The 22,482-nt window shown below is 36.6% G+C and overlaps 1 protein-coding gene across 41 annotated transcripts in view; it reads left to right on the top strand.

Moving 5' to 3' along the window:
* The window catches only part of LOC113671094 (uncharacterized), a 95,163-nt gene that overhangs the window by 25,786 nt on the left and 46,895 nt on the right, over nt 1-22,482 (top strand). For 32 of the 41 annotated variants that reach the window (XM_089194513.1, XM_089194516.1, XM_089194528.1 and 29 more), the window contains exons 27-66: nt 50-94; nt 269-322; nt 486-557; nt 877-1,224; nt 1,512-1,556; nt 1,731-1,784; nt 1,948-2,019; nt 2,339-2,686; nt 2,974-3,018; nt 3,497-3,814; nt 4,312-4,365; nt 4,684-4,755; nt 5,080-5,283; nt 5,771-5,812; nt 5,945-5,998; nt 6,152-6,439; nt 6,875-6,916; nt 7,043-7,096; nt 8,670-8,747; nt 8,942-9,013; nt 9,251-9,598; nt 10,033-10,074; nt 10,200-10,253; nt 11,851-11,925; nt 12,121-12,192; nt 12,417-13,178; nt 14,835-14,876; nt 15,283-15,336; nt 15,513-15,590; nt 16,029-16,319; nt 16,613-16,654; nt 16,778-16,831; nt 17,083-17,160; nt 17,354-17,479; nt 19,896-20,411; nt 20,722-20,763; nt 20,889-20,942; nt 21,214-21,279; nt 21,820-22,149; nt 22,433-22,474. In XM_089194513.1, coding sequence (XP_089050639.1) covers nt 50-94; nt 269-322; nt 486-557; nt 877-1,224; nt 1,512-1,556; nt 1,731-1,784; nt 1,948-2,019; nt 2,339-2,686; nt 2,974-3,018; nt 3,497-3,814; nt 4,312-4,365; nt 4,684-4,755; nt 5,080-5,283; nt 5,771-5,812; nt 5,945-5,998; nt 6,152-6,439; nt 6,875-6,916; nt 7,043-7,096; nt 8,670-8,747; nt 8,942-9,013; nt 9,251-9,598; nt 10,033-10,074; nt 10,200-10,253; nt 11,851-11,925; nt 12,121-12,192; nt 12,417-13,178; nt 14,835-14,876; nt 15,283-15,336; nt 15,513-15,590; nt 16,029-16,319; nt 16,613-16,654; nt 16,778-16,831; nt 17,083-17,160; nt 17,354-17,479; nt 19,896-20,411; nt 20,722-20,763; nt 20,889-20,942; nt 21,214-21,279; nt 21,820-22,149; nt 22,433-22,474 — 5,529 coding nt within the window. The remainder of the gene's footprint in view (nt 1-49; nt 95-268; nt 323-485; nt 558-876; nt 1,225-1,511; nt 1,557-1,730; nt 1,785-1,947; nt 2,020-2,338; nt 2,687-2,973; nt 3,019-3,496; nt 3,815-4,311; nt 4,366-4,683; nt 4,756-5,079; nt 5,284-5,770; nt 5,813-5,944; nt 5,999-6,151; nt 6,440-6,874; nt 6,917-7,042; nt 7,097-8,669; nt 8,748-8,941; nt 9,014-9,250; nt 9,599-10,032; nt 10,075-10,199; nt 10,254-11,850; nt 11,926-12,120; nt 12,193-12,416; nt 13,179-14,834; nt 14,877-15,282; nt 15,337-15,512; nt 15,591-16,028; nt 16,320-16,612; nt 16,655-16,777; nt 16,832-17,082; nt 17,161-17,353; nt 17,480-19,895; nt 20,412-20,721; nt 20,764-20,888; nt 20,943-21,213; nt 21,280-21,819; nt 22,150-22,432; nt 22,475-22,482) is intronic. The other 9 variants (XM_089194525.1, XM_089194540.1, XM_089194522.1 and 6 more) reach the window with 9 other exon arrangements.

Below are 22,482 nucleotides of genomic sequence, written 5' to 3'. Positions count from 1 at the left end.
TAAACATTTATAATGAATTTCTTATATCTTTGTATAATTATATTTGTAGTGAGAGTTTTACATTATCGAGGTCGAGTGTGTCAACCTCCTCAAGGTAAGTAGTATGTTGAGAGTAAAATGTATTTTCAGTGTTTTGATCATAAAGTCGCTAGATAAATAATAGTTATACTTGAACAGAATAACCTGTTGGTTGATAATTTACTGGTCATAGATCAAAGTCATACTTCATATGCCTTTAGCACAATCGAATCTTTTAATTTTGTTTAAGCGTGTCAACATCAAGTTCAGCATCAACGTCATCAAGTGTGTCGATCTCGTCAAGGTAAGAAATGACGATTGTTTTCCATCGCCTTTCTTCATATATACATAGATTGGTTTGTCGCTTTATCTATATTTGGTTAAGTACATTGCTTTGAACACTTTCTGTCATTTTATGTAACGCTTATACACTGCTAAGATGTAGCCATTTACATCATCGTTTTCAGCGTGTCAACGTCTAGTTCTTTGTCATCATCGGCGTCAACGTCCTCGAGTATTTCAACACCAACCACGACCAGGTATAGATTAAATTTTTTAGACGGAGATTTTCTTTGTTTAAAAACCTCCAGAGAGGTCAACATATCTTTTAAAAGAATTTGTATATCCTAGCAAATGCATTCATCCCTCTGTAAATCATGTTTCATCGTACTTTAGTATTTCTACATCAAATTCTTGGTCCAAATTGTCGTTGATATCTAGTTGAAAACTAAAAATTCATTTCAGTCGTTCAAGAAAAAAAATTTTTCAATAGAGACTATCATCGAGTCGTTGATGTGATTATATATGAGATGTCGGGAAGGTGGCTGTTTTATGTAACAGTAGTTGATCTCTCAACAGTGTCTCTACATCAAGTTCTGTGTCGACGTCATCAAGCATTTCCACATCATCGTCATTGTCAACATCATCAAGTGCTTCAACCTCGTCGTCATTGTCGACATCATCGAGTGTTTCAACATCATCGTCATTGTCAACATCATCAAGTGCTTCAACCTCATCGTCATTGTCGACATCATCAAGTACTTCATCATCGTCGTCAGTGTCGACAATATCAAGTGTTTCAACATCTTCGTCAATATCAACGTCATCAAGTATCTCAACGTCATCATCGGCATCAACTTCATCCAGTGCTTCGACATCTTCATCAGTGTCAACGACGTTGAGTGCGTCCAAGTCAAGCACAATAAGGTACGGTCTGAATATATCAATTATTGTATTTGAGTTATGCTTTTCTTTACTTAAACGTTGACAATTCAGTATGGTCGTAGGAGATTAGATGAAATTGGTCTGCATACGGAAATAAAATAGTAGATTTCATGCCTCATTCGTTTCACAAGAGTTGCAAATACGGAGGTACATACAGCCAACTTGCTTCATGATAGAAATGGCTATCATCTACAACCTAGTAATGATTGAATATTACCCCTAAACATTTATAATGAATTTCTTATATCTTTGTATAATTATATTTGTAGTGAGAGTTTTACATTATCGAGGTCGAGTGTGTCAACCTCCTCAAGGTAAGTAGTATGTTGAGAGTAAAATGTATTTTCAGTGTTTTGATCATAAAGTCGCTAGATAAATAATAGTTATACTTGAACAGAATAACCTGTTGGTTGATAATTTACTGGTCATAGATCAAAGTCATACTTCATATGCCTTTAGCACAATCGAATCTTTTAATTTTGTTTAAGCGTGTCAACATCAAGTTCAGCATCAACGTCATCAAGTGTGTCGACCTCGTCAAGGTAAGAAATGACGATTGTTTTCCATCGCCTTTTTTCATATATACATAGATTGGTTTGTCGCTTTATCTATATTTGGTTAAGTACATTGCTTTGAACACTTTCTGTCATTTTATGTAACGCTTATACACTGCTAAGATGTAGCCATTTACATCATCGTTTTCAGCGTGTCAACGTCTAGTTCTTTGTCATCATCGGCGTCAACGTCCTCGAGTATTTCAACACCAACCACGACCAGGTATAGATTAAATTTTTTAGACGGAGATTTTCTTTGTTTAAAAACCTCCAGAGAGGTCAACATATCTTTTAAAAGAATTTGCATATCCTAGCAAATGCATTCATCCCTCTGTAAATCATGTTTCATCGTACTTTAGTATTTCTACATCAAATTCTTGGTCCAAATTGTCGTTGATATCTAGTTGAAAACTAAAAATTCATTTCAGTCGTTCAAGAAAAAAAATTTTTCAATAGAGACTATCATCGAGTCGTTGATGTGATTATATATGAGATGTCGGGAAGGTGGCTGTTTTATGTAACAGTAGTTGATCTCTCAACAGTGTCTCTACATCAAGTTCTGTGTCGACGTCATCAAGCATTTCCACATCATCGTCATTGTCAACATCATCAAGTGCTTCAACCTCGTCGTCATTGTCGACATCATCAAGTGTTTCAACATCATCGTCATTGTCAACATCATCAAGTGCTTCAACCTCATCGTCATTGTCGACATCATCAAGTACTTCATCATCGTCGTCAGTGTCGACAATATCAAGTGTTTCAACATCTTCGTCAATATCAACGTCATCAAGTATCTCAACGTCATCATCGGCATCAACTTCATCCAGTGCTTCGACATCTTCATCAGTGTCAACGACGTTGAGTGCGTCCAAGTCAAGCACAATAAGGTACGGTCTGAATATATCAATTATTGTATTTGAGTTATGCTTTTCTTTACTTAAACGTTGACAATTCAGTATGGTCGTAGGAGATTAGATGAAATTGGTCTGCATACGGAAATAAAATAGTAGATTTCATGCCTCATTCGTTTCACAAGAGTTGCAAATACGGAGGTACATACAGCCAACTTGCTTCATGATAGAAATGGCTATCATCTACAACCTAGTAATGATTGAATATTACCCCTAAACATTTATAATGAATTTCTTATATCTTTGTATAATTATATTTGTAGTGAGACTTATACATCATCGAGGTCGAGTGTGTCAACCTCCTCAAGGTAAGTAGTATGTTGAGAGTAAAATGTATTTTCAGTGTTTTGATCATAAAGTCGCTAGATAAATAATAGTTATACTTGAACAAAATAACCTGTTGATTGATAATTTACTGGTCATAGATCAAAGTCATACTTCATATGCCTTTAGCGCAATCGAATCTTTTAATTTTCTTTAAGTGTGTTAAGACGGGGAGACTTTTTGTTTAAAAACCTCCAGAGATGTCAACATTTCTTTCACTGAAAAACATATCCTAACCAATGCATTTATCTCTCTGTTAATCAAGTTTTATTGTACGTTAGTATTTCTACATCAAATTCTTGGCCCAAATTGTTATCGATATCAAGTTGAAAACTAAAAATTCATTACAGTAGTTAAACAAAAAATTTTTCAATAGAATCTATTGTCGAGTTGTTGATGTGATTATGTATCAGATGTCAGGAGAGATGCTGTTTTCTGTAACAGTGATTGATCTCTCCATAGTGTCTCTACATCAAGTTCTGTGTCGACGTCATCAAGCATTTCGACATCATCGTCTGTGTCAACATCATCAAGTGCTTCAACCTCGTCATCAGTGTCGACATCGTCAAGTGCTTCAACATCGTCGTCTGCATCAACATCATCTAGCGCTTCAACATCTTCATCAATTTCCACGTCATCAAGCGCTTCAACATCGTCATCAATTTCCACGTCATCGAGCATTTCGACATCATCATCGGCATCCACATCAAAATCTTCAAGTGCATCAACGTCTTTATCAGTGTCCACATCATCTTCTGTTTCGACACCAACTACAACCAGGTATTTACTGAATAGTTCCATAATTTGAGACACTTCCCAACAGCTTTGACTGAAAAGTACATACTCAAGGTATTAAGAATTTGTGTACACGTGACTGTGCATCAGTCACAGCTTTAGATGGTCCTCTTTTCAACTACTAGTTCAGTGGTGTTCTCAGCTGCGAGGAGCTCTTTAATTTGATTCTTCACATTGCAAATATATGAATTTCATATATCTAAAATCATTATTCATCACTTGGATGGTTTATTTGGACCCAACATATTGATCAGCTCCCAGTTGGCTCGTTCGCTCAATTGATGGAGCGCTGCACCGGTATCGCAGAGGTCATGGGTTCAAATCCTGTACGGGCCTGAATTTTTTTCAGGTCCTATTTTCTACTACTAGTTCAGTAGTGTTCTTAGCTGTGAGGAGCTCTTAAAGTTGATATTTCAAGGGCATTATGAACCCAAAATCATTTGTTTGCCTTTCCGACGCTTAAAATCCTAATTTTTTTTCAGTGTGTCAACATCAAGTTCTGCGTCATCTTCGTCAAGTGTGTCAACCTCATCAAGGTAACGAAGAACATTGTGGTTTTGTATTATTTAATTCAGTGCAAATTTAATCAGGGTCCATCGTTCTTATTATCAGTCGTTTCAACACTAACTTGATCATTCCATTCATATTCATTGCAATGCTTATCATAATTAAATGGTGTGAATATCTTTTTTTTGCCGATGTCATCGAGTGTTTAAACACCATATACGACCAGGTACGAATGACATTTTATTTTAGGGGTAATTTTTTTTCGGCCTTGACTTAGTCATTACGAAATAGATATATTGACTTTTGTCCTTAGTTTTCTCTGAAAGTTTTTTTTTGTCGGTTTTCAGTTTCTCTACAACAAGTTCCGTATCCACATCATCGTCAATTTCAACATCATCTCGTGCATCTACTTCTTCAAGGTTAGTTTTGGATTTTTTTATGTTATATCGCAGAAATGCATTTAATACAACACACAATCTTTTTAAATTTTCATTTTTTAAAGAATACATATGGTTTATTTAAAACCGTTTTGATTTTCAACACAATGAACAAAGTAAATATTTGTTAATCTCTACTTGCGTTATCGTTGAGTTAGCTATTGGTTACAGTTATTTTTGCTGCTAATCAGTCACATTTTGGCCTCTCAAACAAGAGTCTCAGTATATTTATTCTATGTTTTCTTATTCGATAGATTTTAAATGAATTAATTATTATTTTCTGAAACATCGTAAAACATATTTCAGTGTCTCTACATCAAGTTCTGCGTCAACGTCATCAAGTGCCTCATCTTCGTCATCCATATCGACATCATCAAGTATTTCAACATCGTCGTCAATTTCTACATCATCAAGTATTTCAACGTCATCGTCCGCATCAACATCATCAAGCGCTTCAACATCATCGTCAGTGTCAACATCATCATCTGTTTCGACACCAACTACGACGAGGTACTGACTGAATTTATCTAGTTTGGATACAAAATGTAATAACACAGCGATCCACACGTTCAAACAGTTACTGAACAGACATTTAATCTCTATCAAGTGCCTCGAAGGTACAAACGAAACTGAATATATAATGAGTCTAGTAGCACGTGCAAATGAAATTCAACACAGGTCGTGAAAATTACAATATTATAACACAAAAGATGCGCCCATTTTGTCGGGGTTCAAGAGAGTTGAAAGAAATATTATTCCACCATTGTGCACAATGTTGGCTTTCGGACTACCTGGTTTTTTAGCACACACATTTTAAAATAAAAAAAATTTCCTTTTGCAACAGTGGTTAACAAAGTACTTAAAAATACCACTGCTCTTCATTCTTGCTTTCAATAAACCGGACTACCACCGAGAGGGCAACCTTCCCTCGTTTAGAACTTTTAAGCAAAACTTAAATTGTGATTCATATATTTTCAATTTTCTATTTCCTCATTAGTGCGTCTACTTCAAGTTCTTCAAGCGTGTCAACTTCCTCAAGGTATAAAAAAAATTCTTCAATTCACAGATAAGGTTAATAAATTAGAATAAACCAGATCATAACTGCAAAGGCAACAAATAGAAAATTTCGCTCCAGTTTTTAATTCTACTGAATCTTGCAACTTTCTCTTAGTGTGTCAACAACAAGTTCAGCATCAACATCGTCGAGTGTGTCAACCTCGTCAAGGTAAAGAGGAACCTAGCTTTAAATTTATTATCGAAAGCTGGTTAAGTACATTGTTTTGAAAAAAGAGTTTGTTTCTTATCTTTTAATTGTTTACACTAATACCATAACATCGTAACAGTGAACATTCTCTTTCATCAATTCTGTCATTTTTAGTGTGACAACATCTAGTTCTGTTTCAACATCGTCCTCCGTGTCAACAAGCGCCTCAACATCATCATCAGTGTCGACATCATCAAGCGCCTCAACCTCATCATCAGCATCGACATTGTCAAGTGCCTCAACTTCGTCGTCAGTATCGACATCATCAAGTATTTCAACATTGTCGTCAATTTCGACGTCATCGAGCATTTCGACATCGTCATCGGCATCAACATCATCAAGCGCTTCGACATCATCGTCAGTGTCGACATCGTCATCTGTTTCCACACCAACTACAACGAGGTATTTACCGCATATATTCAGTTAAGACCTTTTTATTTGTCATAATTTGAACCAAAATTCTCACAATTTGAAGTGAAAATCTTAATGCTTCATTATAATTAAGCTGATACCACACCCACTTTTAAACCAGGTTGAATGCCTTACTAGTATTACATATGAATGTATTCATATTTCAAATTTTATTGTAATCGACATATGTTAGGAGTATAGAATTATAGATTCCATTGTAAATAGATTTTAGCACTTGAAATAGAGATATACCATTCATTATTCATCACGGTTGCAAGCCCCTCTAGCCTATATTAAAATGCGTGCCTTATCATAATCGCTGGTAAAAACACCATGGTTCGTTAGGCAAAATTTATGAGACCTCTTTCATGTGACATTTTATAGCTTAGTGTAAGATGATGGCTGATTTTTTTGTTTTTGTTTCAGTGTGTCTACTTCAAGTTCATCAAGTGTGTCCACCTCCTCAAGGTATGAAGAATTTTTATAAGAATTTTTTGCATCACACTCTTATCTAATTCTATTATCCTTCAAAGACTGAACTGAAAAACTCTTAACTCCCTTTCTGACGCTTGAAATCTTTTAATTCTCTGTTAGTGCGTCGACGTCAAGCTCTGCGTCAACTTCTTCAAGTGTGTCAACCTCATCAAGGTAATGAAAAGGATGTAATGTAGCTAAGACACTTGTTACATCTCTAGTGCACTCCTTTATTCACCTTGAAGATACAAGGAAAACTAAACGAAATGAATTAGAGCAAATTAAAGCGAAGTCAATCAAATTAAAGCAGTTGCTATAAACAGATTAATTAAAAGTTCTTTCGATTCAGAAATCAAGATTTATCAAAAGAGAAAATAAAGACAAAAGACAGCAAATAAGGTCACTTGTGGTGAGATCAGGAACAATGAAAACCATCAAAACAATCGAATGATTTGAAAGATTGATTTGAATGAATAAAATCAACAGTAGGGAATATCCACCAAACGTATGAACAAATTTATGCAGGAAAAAGTAAAATAATGTCGATGTCAATCATGCGTGCTAAACAAAAGGGCTAAAAGGAGATTTGACAAAGGGAAAAAAGGGTGAATTTTTAATATGATGCGCTACACGAATTTTTTGCGGGAAGAACATCATTGTTTTGAATTAGATTTTTATGTAAACTGTAAATGATCGTTGTTTTAATAGTTTTTGAAGGGCTCCTTTGAGTATTGCCTCTTGTTTTCAATAGTTTGGTATTTTTTAGTAAATGTGCAAATTTGAGACATTGAATACTGTCCAGTGGCGTTTTAAGACGTAGTATCGATATCTGTGAGCATTTTATTTTAATTTTTGCACGTTTCATACTCTGCAATTTCACTTGAAGTTCGTCTTCAACCTGAGAACTCTCCTTTCAGCTTTGCCGTTCCTTCCCCACCCACTCCTTTTTATCCTTTCCTGTTTTTCTCTAGTTCTTTTCTCTCGTTTAGTGGTTTCGGCGAGCTGCTGAGAGTGGGAACAGCCAAGGTTTTGCCTCCCTAAGGCTTGAGGCAGCTCTGTCTGTTCGGGCAGATAATAGATATGAATTATCATAAGTTAGACTTATTATGCAAATTTTTATCGGTCAAGAGCATACAGTCAATATACAGTATCGTGTAAAGGTAACATGATGACCCAATATCTGTAGACATTCTGTTATCGTGTCGAGTTCAAAGTTTCCAAGCGCCTCTTCTGTGTATTGCACTCGTACTTTGAAAACTCAGAGAGGTGTCTTTTCAGATATTTAAAAAAAAAAAAGCATCATAAAACAATTATCGAATCCGGTTTTTGCATGACATCATGGATTATTAAACCTCTAGCATTTTTATCTACCGAAGCCGGAAGTACTTCACGATATCATACTTAACCTCATTCTATAATTGTCTTTTTCCCCAGTGCTTGGGATTATGTTGGTTCATATGTGAATACCACTTCATGGCAGTAAAATATGTTGCATCCGTTAGTTATTGACTAACTCTACCCTGATCATGTGTACTTGTTTCGTATTCCATATCATTTATGGTTCGCCTCAACCTGAGAGCTCGCCTTTGTTTTTTAAACACCCTTTGCCGCCCGTGGGTTGCATAAGGGGGAAAGCCTCAGTCTTACCTTCCCCTTGCTGCAGCTTTTCTTCTTCCGGCATTAACTGATTCAGCTTTTGTTTTAATACTTATAACAACATCTCTTGTGTGATTTACATTTCAATCAGCGCTTCAACATCTAGTTCTACGTCAACATCATCATCGGCGTCGACATCGTCCAGTGTTTCAACACCAACTACAACAAGGTATAAATGATATTTTTGACGCAATGTTTTTGGATTTCTTAACGAGTCAATTTTTTCACAGCTTAACTTAACACTCGGACGTATTTATTTCATCAAGATGATCCTATCTAGTGTAGAGTTAATAGTTGAGAAACACATATATTGTAACTTTGTCTGTTGCTCTCGTTAAATACCGTTTTATTTCTGGTGTTCAGTGTCTCTACATCGACTTCTGCGTCTACGTCATCGTCAATTTCAACATCGTCTAGTGCATCCACTTCTTTAAGGTGTGTGTTGATTTTATTTCAATGTTATTTTAGAGAAATGAAGTATATTGCCGATACTACCTTTATTTTTTCAAGAGAGAAAAAAAAATTTCTGCCATAAAGTATCGTGGCTTTCCTATTGGTCAATTTTTAGCTGGTAAATGGTAGTTAATTTCTCTTTAATATCCAAAGGCTCCTGTAATCATGGTGACTTTTTTCTATTAAAAACATTCCTAAAAATTATGAAACATATTATAGCGTCTCGACGTCAAGTTCGGCGTCAACTTCATCTAGTGCTTCGACATCGTCGTCAGTTTCAACATCGTCGAGCGCTTCAACATCGTCTTCGGCATCGACGTCGTCTAGTGCTTCAACATCGTCTTCGGCATCGACATCGTCGAGTGCTTCAACATCGTCGTCAGTGTCTACATCATCAAGCGCTTCAACTTCGTCGTCAGTATCGACATCATCAAGTATTTCAACATCGTCGTCAATTTCGACGTCATCGAGCATTTCGACATCGTCATCGGCATCAACATCATCAAGCGCTTCGACATCATCGTCAGTGTCGACATCGTCATCTGTTTCCACGCCAACTACAACGAGGTATTTACCGCATAGATTCAGTTAAGGCCTTTTCATTTGTCATAATTTGAACCAAAATTCTCACAATTTGAAGTGAAAATCTTAATGCTTCATTATAATTAAGCTGATACCACACCCACTTTTAAACCAGGTTGTAAGCCTTACTAGTATTACATATGAATGTATTCATATTTCAAATTTTATTGTAATCGACATATGTAAAGAGTATAGAATTATAGATTCCATTGTAAATAGATTTTAGCACTTAAAATAGAGATATACCATTCATTATTCATCACGGTTGCAAGCCCCTCTAGTCTATACTAAAATACGTGCCTTATCATAATCGCTGGTAAAAATACCATGGTTTGTTAGGCAAAATTTATGAGACCTCTTTCATGTGACATTTTATAGCTTAGTGTGAAGAGATGGCTGATTTTTTTTTTGTGTTTCAGTGTGTCTACTTCAAGTTCATCAAGTGTGTCCACCTCCTCAAGGTATGAAGAATTTTTATAAGAATTTTTTGCATCACACTCTTATCTAATTATAGACAAAAAAGACTGAACTGAAAAACTCTTTTATCTCCCTTTCTGACGCTTGAAATCTTTTAATTCTCTTTTAGTGCGTCGACGTCAAGCTCTGCGTCAACCTCTTCAAGTGTGTCAACCTCATCAAGGTAATGAAAAGGATGTAATGTAGCTAAGACACTTGTTACATCTCTAGTGCACTCCTTTATTCACCTTGAAGATACAAGGAAAACTAAACGAAATGAATTAAAGCAAATTGAAGCGAAGTCAATCAAATTAAAGCAGTTGCTACAAACAGATCAATTAAAAGTTCTTTCGATTCAGAAATCAAGATTTATCAAAAGAGAAAATAAAGACAAAAGACAGCAAATAAGGTCACTTGTGGTGAGATCAGGAACAATGAAAACCATCAAAACAATCGAATGATTTGAAAGATTGATTTGAATGAATAAAATCAACAGTAGGGAATATCCACCAAACGTATGAACAAATTTATGCAGGAAAAAGTAAAGTAATGTCGATGTCAATCATGCGTGCTAAACAAAAGGGCTAAAAGGAGATTTGACAAAGGGAAAAAGGGCGAATTTTTAATATGATGCGCTACACGAATTTTTTGCGGGAAGAACATCATTGTTTTGAATTAGATTTTTATGTAAACTGTAAATGATCGTTGTTTTAATAGTTTTTGAAGGGCTCCTTTGAGTATTGCCTCTTGTTTTCAATAGTTTGGTATTTTTTAGTAAATGTGCAAATTTGAGACATTGAATACCGTTCAGTGGCGTTTTAAGACGTAGTATTGATCTGTAAGCATTTTATTTTAATGTTTGTACGTTTCATACTCTGCAATTTCACTTGAAGTTCGTCTTCAACCTGAGAACTCTCCTTTCAGCTTTGCCTTTCCTTCACCACCCACCCCTTTTTATCCCTTCCCATTTTTTCAATAGTGGTTTTGGCAAGCCGCTAAGGGTGGGAACAGCCAAGGTTTTACCTTCCTAAGGCTTAAGGCAGCTCTGTCTGTTCGGGCAGATAACAGATATATGAATTATCATAAGTTAGACTTACTTTGCAAATTTTTATTGGTCAAGAGCATACAGTCAATATACAGTATCGTGTAAAGGTGACATGATAACCCAATATCTGTAGATATTCTGTCATCGCGTCGAGTTCAAAGTTTCCAAGCGCCTCTTCCATGTACTGCTCCTATACTTTCAAAACTCAGAAAGGTGTCTTTCCTGATATTCTTAAAAAATGCATCATAAAACATTTATCGAATCCGGTTTTTGTGTGATATCATGGATTATTAAACCTCTAGCATTTTTATCTGCTTCCGCGGCCTTCCGGCTTCGGCAGATAACGCAGGCTTCATGATTATTCATGATATCATACTCAACCTCATTCTATAATTGTCTTTTTCCCCAGTGCTTGGGATTATGTTGGTTCATATGTGAATACCACTTCATGGCAGTAAAACATGTTACATCCGTTAGTTATTGATTTACTCTACCCTAATAGTGTAGAGATGTGTACTTGTTTCGTATTCCACAATATCATTTATGGTTCGCCTCAACCTGAGAGCTCGCCTTTGTTTTTTAAACACCCTTTGCCGCCCGTCGGCTGTATCAGGGAGACAGCCTCAGTCTTACCTTCCCCTTGCTGCAGCTTTTCTTCTTCTGGCATAAACTGATTCAGCTTTTGTTTTCTTAATACTTCTAACAACATCTCTTGTGTGATTTACATTTCAATCAGCGCTTCAACATCTAGTTCTGCGTCAACATCATCATCGTCGACGTCATCCAGTGTTTCAACACCAACTACAACGAGGTATGAAGGATATTTTTGACACAATGTTTTTGGATTTCTTAACGAGTCAATTTTTTTCACAGCATAACTTAACACTCGGACGTATTTATTTCATCAAGATGATCCCATCTAGTCTAGAGTTAATAGTTGAGAAACACATATATTGTAACTTTGTCTGTTGCTCTCGTTAAATATCGTTTTATTTCTGGTGTTCAGTGTCTCTACATCGACTTCTGCGTCTACGTCATCGTCAATTTCAACATCGTCTAGTGCATCCACTTCTTCAAGGTGTGTGTTGATTTTATTTCAATTTTACTTTAGAAAAATGAAGTATATTATACATATTACCTTTATTTTTTTACGAGAGAAAAAAAAATTTCTGCCATAAAGTATCGTGGCTTTCCTTTTGGTTAGTCTTAGGTAATTAATTTCCCTTTAATACCCAAAGGCTCCTGTAATCATGGTGACCTTTTCATTCAAAACATTCCTAAAAATTATGAAACATATTATAGTGTCTCGACGTCAAGTTCGGCGTCAACATCATCTAGTGCTTCGACATCGTCGTCAGTTTCAACATCGTCGAGCGCTTCAACATCGTCTTCGGCATCGACGTCGTCTAGTGCTTCAACATCGTCTTCGGCATCGACATCATCGAGTGCTTCAACATCATCAAGTGCTTCAACATCGTCTTCGGCATCGACGTCGTCAAGTGCTTCAACATCGTCGTCAGCATCGACATCGTCGAGTGCTTCAACATCATCAAGTGCTTCAACATCGTCGTCAGTGTCAACATCATCAAGCGCTTCGACATCGTCTTCGGCATCGACGTCGTCGAGTGCTTCAACATCGTCGTCGGCATCGACATCGTCGAGTGCTTCAACATTATCAAGTGCTTCAACATCGTCGTCAGCATCGACATCGTCGAGTGCTTCAACATCATCAAGTGCTTCAACATCGTCGTCAGTGTCAACATCATCAAGTGCTTCGACATCGTCTTCGGCATCGACGTCGTCGAGTGCTTCAACATCGTCGTCGGCATCGACATCGTCGAGTGCTTCAACATTATCAAGTGCTTCAACATCGTCATCAGCATCTACATCGTCAAGTGCTTCAACATCATCGAGTGCTTCAACATCGTCGTCAGTCTCGACATCATCAAGTGTCTCAACATCCTCGTCAATTTCGACCTCATCAAGCATTTCGACATCATCTTCGGTATCAACTTCATCAAGAACTTCAACATCGTCATCGGTTTCGACACCAACTACAACAAGGTATTCATTGCATAGTTTCATCCCAGGCGCCTTAAAATTTTCTTTAGGTTAAGACAACAGCTTCAATATAACTCACTTTTATTGGTGTGCGTATGTTTCTATCATTTATTACATGGCTTTGGCTTGTGGCCAATGTAACGTGCACTCTGATTGCCTGAGAGCAAGTTGAGAGGAGCATAATACAGCACTAATGCCAAGGGCCGAGTACGGATAATACAAATTAATAAGAGCATAAAATGTCAAACAAGTACCGCAGCGTCTTTTTGTGCATTTTGAAACTGTGAGCCATGAGAACTATGAAGGCAGATAAGCTGCCAGAAGAAGTACATTCAATCCTATACAAGTAGTTAAAAGTTTAGAAAAACTGCAAAGGTGTCGTGTTAAATTAACCACGAGATTGCGCTAGAAAGAATGAGGTAAACAAAGGAGAACACATTCAAGCTCGCGACTAAGAAACACAAATATCGTTAATAACTCACATCGGAAAGCTGTCAGTGACATGATGACAATCCACAAAAATTTTTCCTTAATATATCATGTAAAGAAATGGTTTTTGATTTAATGGCTGGTAACCTTGAGGGCACGAGTGAAGGACAATCAAAGTTTGCCGATTCGTAACTAAAGCATGAATCGCTAAGTGAAAACACCATCAGCAGATCTGTCATGGATCCTTAGCAGAACATCCAAAAACTTGTAATTTATCAGATTCCATGAATTCACAACAATTGACTAAAGATCAAAGCTCGTCACACATGGTTTGGTGTTTCTCATCAATAGATTCCCTCGCAAGTAAACAAGTTTTAAATTAGCTGCCAGCAACATCAGACGTAAGCAGCCGAGAGAATATTTGTTGGCAGCAGAATTTCTGATTTAGTTTAGATATTTAAAAGTCTTGTTAAGATCATATATGAATCTCTCAGAAGGTGAAGATATATTATCGAAAGCAAAAGCAAACATTGACAGGGCTGTGCGTTTTAAGACTTTTTTATTTCATTTTATCAAGAATCCGTTCGTGTTTGGAGTACTTTGAAGCAATTTTCTGTCATTTATGTTCGCATTAACGTTACCTTAATAATCGCACCAAATTTCTATTTAAATTTGGAACACCTCTATACTAGAATACTTTTTCATGGCTGTGAGAAAATGAATGTGTGTTGTGGAAGGAACATGTAAGGAAGTGGTGTCTTCCACGGGCTTGCGTTGAAAAATTCGACCTGGGGTTTGAGTTCCGTACTGAATAGGTAGATGTGCGCATCGTCAAATGTGAATTGAAGACTGCCTCTTAAATACGTTTTTTGCCTTTTCTGTTTGTAAGTCATATGCTATACATTTTGATAACCTTGACCACTAGCTCATTACTGGAAAATCTCAAACCTCTGCCAAGCCGCGTTGACCGAGTGACAGCGAGGTCAATCTCGCAAAATGTCAAATTGAGATTTTCTTATAATGACCGGTCGAGGTTATTAAGTAGTTGATAATTAGTGGCTCCTACCAAGTTTTTAATTAGGTTGCAAGATATTTCCCTGCAACTAAAGCTACATCATAATCGTCAGTTAGCCCGCAGAAAAATAGATCGTTTATAACTTCTGATAAAATCTAAGTTGTGCTTTGTATTTATAGTTTGAAGTGAGATCCTTATCGATATCTTTATTTCAGTGTGTCTACTTCAAGTTCATCCAGTGTGTCAACTTCTTCAAGGTACTGATTCGCATAATTTGGTTTAGTCAGAGTGCATCAAGCACGTGTGTATGGTTATAGCAACATGTTTTAAAAGCTAATTGATAAACTACATTAGTCTAGACTTGAAACTATGGATGGCATCGAAGGTGCGTTCTGATTGGTGACTCAAACTCTAAATATCCTTTGCCATTTACCTCTGAACACCAGAATTCGAACACATTATAATTGTAAAACTTTTTTTTTGCTACATTATCTTATTGTTCTAGTATATTTTAGAACAACTATTCAACGCAGTGTTGGTGGTTAGCGTTGGATTTTGACCACGAATTTTCGCCGCTCGGTAAATATAACCGCCTCCACTTCGGTGAAAAGTTGTTCAATATCTGCCTTTCCAACACTTGAAATTCTTTCATTTCTCTTCAAGCGCGTCGACCTCAAGTTCTGCGTCAACTTCGTCAAGTGTGTCAACATCATCAAGGTAGCGAAGAATACGATTGTTTTGCTTCACATTTTTATGATAAATTCGCATGATCCATCTTTTATTTATTAATCGTAAGAATACCGTTTTGACCATCGGCTTTATTTCATTTTATTGTATTTATTGAACTAGGAGATTGTGTCAAGTTCATTTGTGTTTTTGTTTTTATCAATCAGTGCGTCAACTTCAAGTTCTGTGTCCACGTCATCATCGGTATCGACATCATCAAGTGTTTCAACACCAACCACGACAAGGTAAAATGATATGTAAGAGACCTTCTGTCTAGACTTCAAAGCTGTCCAAAGAAAAAATTTCCACGGTTTATCTCTTTCGTTTGAACCACGCCTTAAAATTACTCATCGAGATGGAGGTGTTACCGAGAGCAACTCAAGCTTGATGAGTGCTCTCCAATCTTTTTGAGTGCTTCATATTTCGACGAATGTGCACCTTATCTGGGAAGCCATTGTTTCATAACATTTTCTACACAGTTGATAATGTATTCTTTTTTTATCGAATCAATGTCTTTAAGAAACAAATTAAAAGATGATTCTCCAAGGGCAAGTTCTGCTGAAACTAGAACAGTTAAATAATTACCATAAAAATGTTATGGTTTTAGTCAGATTGTCTTCAACAGAAATCAATATTCTTGGGTATTAGACCTCAAAGTCGATATGCAAATTTTTATTCATCAGCGCGTCAACTTCAAGTTCTGTGTCTACGTCATCATCATCATCAACATCGTCAAGTGCCTCAACATCGTCGTCATTATCGACATCATCAAGTGCTTCAACGTCGTCGTCAGTATCAACATCATCAAGTGCTTCAACATCATCGTCAGTGTCAACTTCATCAAGTGTCTCTACGTCGTCGTCAATTTCGACATCATCAAGTATTTCGACATCGTCGTCTGCATCAACTTCATCGAGCGCTTCAACATCATCATCAGTGTCGACATCTTCTGTTTCAACACCAACTACGACAAGGTACACACTGCATAAATTTAGTTCATTCTCGTGTAACAGTATGGATTTCAAAATCTCATATCGTAGCATTTTGAGACAATAGCGATACAACTATAACTTTGACAGGTGTGTTTTTGTTTCTGTAATATCTTCTTTCATATCAGACAAGTTCTAAGCTAGGTTGCTAGCCATTTCCCCGTAACCAAAAAATATTTAACGCTTCACCACAATTTCTGAGAAACCCGTTAGACACCCTTAAAATGGGTTTTTAAGCACTTACGTTTAAACTTTAATTGTTCTTGTTGTTATTTCAGTGTGTCTTCTTCAAGTTCATCAAGTGTGTCAACTTCTTCAAGGTATTTAGACTTTTTTTCCAAGTTAAAGTGCACGAGACACAATTAAATCAACATGTGAAGACTTTATAGATAAAATACTTCAGTTGCTTTTACGACGCTTGAAATCTGGTAATTTTCTTGTAGTGTGTCGACATCAAGTTCTGCATCAACCTCATCTAGTGTGTCAACATCGTCGAGGTATTAAAGATCATGTTCTTATGTTGGATCTCCATGTTAACTGAAAATGGTTTATCGCGTCATTTATGAGTCGTAAGAAGACCAGTTGGATCATTGCCAATATTTCAAGTTCAATATGTTCTGCAAATGATCCATACTTTCAATTACCTTTCGTAAGCGGATTTTTGAAATCGTCGCCTACGTTTTGGTTGTTTTTGGCTTTTTATATGTAAACTATGACAATATTTTGGTATGTTTTATTATCCAATTAGTGCTTCAACTTCAAGCTCAGCATCCACATCATCATCGGTGTCGACCTCGTCTATTGTTTCAACTCCGACAACAACGAGATATGAATATTATTTTAAAACCTTATTTCCGGACTGTTACATTAATCCATTTTTTTCTCGACTTAGTTAGGACTAATAGTAATATAAGTACCCTTGACCTCAGCTCTCTATAAAAGTTGCCTCGTTGGTTTTCAGTGTCTCTACTTAAAAAAATCATGTGTAGTCCGATTAATCTATGCTGCCTTTTTCTCAGGGTATTCACCTCAAAGTCTGTCTCGACGTCATTTAAGCCTCAAACAGAAACAAAGGCATCAACGAGGTTTCCCTCATCGTACACTCTTTCGACAGCCTCCGAAACCGTTTTTTCATTGCCTTCTAGGTGAGTTGACGACTTACTTCCATAGTTATACATAAATTTGATTACTTAGATTCCAAAAAGGTACCTCCTCAGGACTAAATAGGAATATAACATGTTGACAGGCCCAAAACTCACTAGAATCAATAAAAACGTCTTAGAGCAGCTTTAACTTTGGAATGATTTTATGGGTGAGCGATAATGTCAAATAGTTTTCTCTTTATTCCCATTTTGAACACATGTTTTCAAGGATTCCCCCCTCGAACATGCAGCTTTGTATCTCTGCTGTTCATCAGCATTGGTCAGTTTTGTTTCCGTCACTCCGGTGATATTGAAATTAAAGTCGTATTCATGCAAAAGGGAAGTCTTAAGACTTTCAAGGTTGTGGTTCAGACCAAGGACATTGTTGTGGAAAATTGATGGGACACATTCAGTTGTGCCCTTTAACAACTTGATTTTCATTTGCCTTAAACTAAGTGGTAAGAAATACCGACCGGGTATTCTTCTATTGACAGGATTATCGTTAGAATTCAAACTATAATCTTAAGCTGTATTTAAAAGGAAACAGAAATAAGTCAAACAAACTACTAAGTATGTCTTGCTCACGTTTAGATTTCAGAAATATCGAGGAGGAATTATTAAATTGGCCATGCATTTTTTAGCTAAATGTCTTCCACAGCTAAAATATGTTAAGTGTTTGTTTAAATGGCATTTCTTTGGTTTTAGAACTACATTTCATTTAAATGCTACACGTTATGATGTTAAGTTCTACTTACTCGCCAAGATACACTAAATCTGCCGGAGAGACAGAAAGTTTTCGCTCTCTCAGCTTGGATAGGTCTTTAAGTGATTAAGACTAATGGGCACCAATGAATTTCTCTCAAGGAGAAGGATTGCATCTCCTATCACTATTTGTAGTTATATGCACTGTGCACTGTTTTGCAGCCTAAAACAAATTTGGGCGTCAGGTGACTATAAATCGTAAATTTGTTGGATCACAGGTGAAGACTGATGCCCCAAATCACAGTATTAAGTTGGCAAGCGTTACCTCTTAAAGTTTAAAACACTCCGAGCCATCTTTTTTGAAAATTTGCAAATGATAAGGTGTAGTTGTCTTTGGCCGCCATTGTCGATAGTGGCATTCCGAAATAGAATCCTGTGAGAAATGTCAATGTTTGTGGCCAAGACATCGACTCCAGGGCCAGAGAGCAACTTTCTTGAGCTGGTTTCTCTTCTTCAATCTGTGGTACGCCATCGATCCTGAGGTTGTGTTGATAACTAGCAGTATTTTACCAACAGCTTTGCTTATCTTGTCTACATTTGATGTTAGCAAAATCTAACCTTTAAGCAACTGTTAAAAGACAAAATTGGCATCGAGCAAGAATTTTCATTATAGGTGATTTTTTACTTATTTGAACGTGAAAATAAATAGAAAGTATATATTAGCACATAAGCCACTTTGTAAAAAATTGTAATAAGCCAGTTGATCATTTCTTATTCCTTTTGGCGGTCTCATCTTACAGGTGTAATTTAGCACGCTTGACACCTCTTATACTTAGAGGTGACTTTAGGTGTAAACATGTAGTACTTTTCATCTTCCGCAATGAAGTTGTGATTAGATAACTTATGTGGCTAGCACGTAGCTCTTTCAGGGGTGGTACCTTGGGTGTGCCCTTTCTTCTCCAGGTTTTGTGTTTATTCTGCTGTTATGCAACAACCTTCAAGGACTATTTTCTCTTGAGACATTATTTCAAGTATGATTTTAATTCTGTTAGTAAGTTTGTTATGATTTTTATTTTGTCAATCTTGTTTTTGTTTTACCCGAACTTGACCGTAAGACTGAGAGATTGAAATTAGAAAGACATTTCATAAAGCGTAAACATCGCGAAGGTGTGATTCGATAGTTAAGTGTAAAGGCATGACAAAGGTTAGAGATTGACAGCTCCGTAAGTGTCACCTTTATAAGCGGTGACCCACACTTTCCCAGAGATCAGAGCTAGTCCCAGTTGTAACTTGAGTAATAAAAGAGAGAATAAAAGAAATAGTCAACTAAACGACGACTGTCAGGAAATTATTTCTGACAAAACGCTGCATGGCCTTGGTATTCAATCAGGTGTTCCATCTTTTTCTTTATGAGTTCAAATTTTGCTCTTAAGTTTCCGAGTCTTCTTCTCAAGTGTTCATTTCATTTTGAAGAGTTTTAACAGTTTCTGTGTCCTTGTATGCCATATTTGCATAACTGAAGCGTTTTAATAGAATGACAATTTTTTTGCTCAGAAATTCAATTTATAAATACTGAGCGCTCTCTGAAGCGTCTGCTAAGTACAAAATGCTTGAAGTTATCAATTAAGAGTCGAGATTACTTCTTGTTGTTGGATTTCCTGTTAATGTATATCTAAAATACGTTGTTAATAAAAACGAATTTTGCTTTGGTCTGCAGTCAGTCGGGAACATCATCAAGTGCTTCAACATCGTCGTCTTTATCCACATCATCTTCGTCAGTGTCAACATCATCGAGTGCCTCAACATCGTCGTCAGTATCCACATCATCAAGTGTATCAACATCTTCGTCAGTGTCGACATCATCCTCAGCATCTACATCATCTAGCGCTTCAACATCATCATCAGCGTCAACATCATCAAGTGCTTCAACATCGTCGTCAGTATCGACATCATCAAGTGCTTCCACATCCTCATCAGCCTCGACATCCTTAAGTGCCTCAACATCTTCGTCAATATCGACGTCATCAAGTGCTTCAACATCTTCCACACTGTCAACTTCATCAAGTGTTTCAACATCATCATCGGTGTCGACTTCATCAAGTGTCTCGACATCGTCGTCAATTTCGACTTCATCAAGCATTTCGACATCATCGTCTGCATCAACTTCAACAAGCGCTTCAACATCATCATCAGCGTCGACATCATCTTCTGTCTCGACACCAACTTCAGCAAGGTATGAACTGCAGAGATTCAGTTTGGTGGCATATAACCAAATGAGACTCGAATCTCATCTTGCCACATTTCGAGACAGTAGCAATACAATAATAACCTTAATTGGTATGCTCTTGTTTCTACCATATGTTGATTAATATTACAGAGTTTCAACAGAAGATTTTCTCCCGTAGCCAAAAGAATAGTATACACTATCATAAAAAACCCCTGGGGCCTCCCCATCATGGGTTGTTAAGGACTTAAGTTTAAACTTTAGTCGTACTGTTTATAGAAAGTTTGATCCGAAAATTTCATCCATGTTTTTATTTTAGTGTATCTACTTCAAGTTCATCAAGTGTGTCAACTTCCTCAAGGTATTTGAAATTTGTTTTGAGGTTGAGGTGCATCGAACTCAAATTTAATTGTATCAAAATGCTGTGAGGATTTTAAAGATTAACTACTTTGTTTCCCTTTCCGACATTTTTAAATTTTGTTGTAGTGTGTCGACATCAAGTTCTGCATCAACTTCGTCAAGTGTCTCAACATCGTCCAGGTAACAAAGAATATGATGGTTTTACATCAGATCTTCATGTTAACTAAAAACAGTTGATCGAGTCATTTATCAGTCGTAAGAGGACCAGTTGAATCGTTGCCTCTATTTTTATCTTATTGTAATTCGCAATTGATGCATAGTTTCATTTGCCTGTGGTTAGTAGCTTGTGGCAATTCTTGTTTTTGTTTCAATTTTCTCTCTTTTTTATTGTATATATAAAATGTGACATATTTTGGTGTGTTTTACTTTCCATTGGTGCTTCAACTTCAAGTTCTGCGTCAACATCATCATCATCGGCGTCAACGTTATCGAGTGTTTCGACTCCAACAACAACCAGGTATGAGTGATGATATATTTCAGACCATGTTTCTGGAGGTGTCCATTCTTTTGGTTCTCGACTTAATTTAGACTCTGCGAAAAAAAGATACCCAGACCCTTGTCCTTGTTCTTTAGTAGAAGTAGACTGGTCGGTTTTTAGTGTTTCTACTTCGAGTTCCACGTCCACATTTTTGTCAGTTTCATCATGTGTATCCACTTCTTCAAGGTAATTTTTGACGATTTTTATATTATTCGAAGAAGTCTAATTCGATGCAACACGTTACCTTTTTCTCAAATTTCTTTGTAAGAGAAAAAAATGTAAATTTTAGGATAAATGTCATTTTAAACGTGTGTTGACGCAAGTTTCACTTGTTATTCATTATCTACTGCATTATTCTATATTGATGGCTCCGAAGAAGCTAGAAATTGTTTTAACGTCTATAGTTCCAAGAGAAGCAATTGAAGCTTTGTCTTTGAAAGTGAAGTTTGTTTTGAGAATTTAATTAAACCTTCAACAAAGTGATTGTTTTCTGAAACAATGATTAATATTTCTTTTTAGTGTGTCTACATCAAGTTCTGCATCAACATCATCAAGTGCTTCAACCTCTTCTTCTGTATCGATATCATCAAGTGTTTCGACTTCGTCCTCAATATCAACTTCATCAAGTGTATCAACATCGTCGTCAGTGTCGACATCATCAAGTGCTTCAACATCGTCGTCAGTGTCTACTTCATCGAGCGTTTCAACATCGTCGTCAATTTCGACCTCATCGAGCATTTCAACATCAACTTCTTCGTCAGTATCGACATCATCAAGTGCTTCAACTTCGTCGTCAATATCAACTTCATCAAGTGCATCATCTTCTGTCTCGACGCCAACTACAACAAGGTATGCGCTTCATAGACTCACTTCAATCTCGTATGGGACTTTAATGTAATATCGTCAACTCTTTAGGTAATAGCAATGCAACTGAAACTTTGACTGGTATGCTTTTATATCTAATATATTTAGTTGACATCGTACCACTTACAAATAAGGATCCAAGTGTTTCTCAATGTAACCAAAAGAATATCATGTCTTATCAGAATTGCTGAGAAAGACCTTCTGATTATGGTTTGTTTAAGGACATATACAGTTTGATCTGAGATTTTTGCCGATGTTTTTATTTCAGTGTGTCTACTTCAAGTTCATCGAGTGTATCAACTTCCTCAAGGTATTGAA

The sequence above is a fragment of the Pocillopora damicornis genome, chromosome 14 (assembly GCF_964200805.1).
Source record: "Pocillopora damicornis chromosome 14, jaPocDami1.2, whole genome shotgun sequence".
Classification (NCBI taxonomy): domain Eukaryota; kingdom Metazoa; phylum Cnidaria; class Anthozoa; order Scleractinia; family Pocilloporidae; genus Pocillopora; species Pocillopora damicornis.
This window is presented reverse-complemented; position numbering and strand designations above follow the sequence as displayed.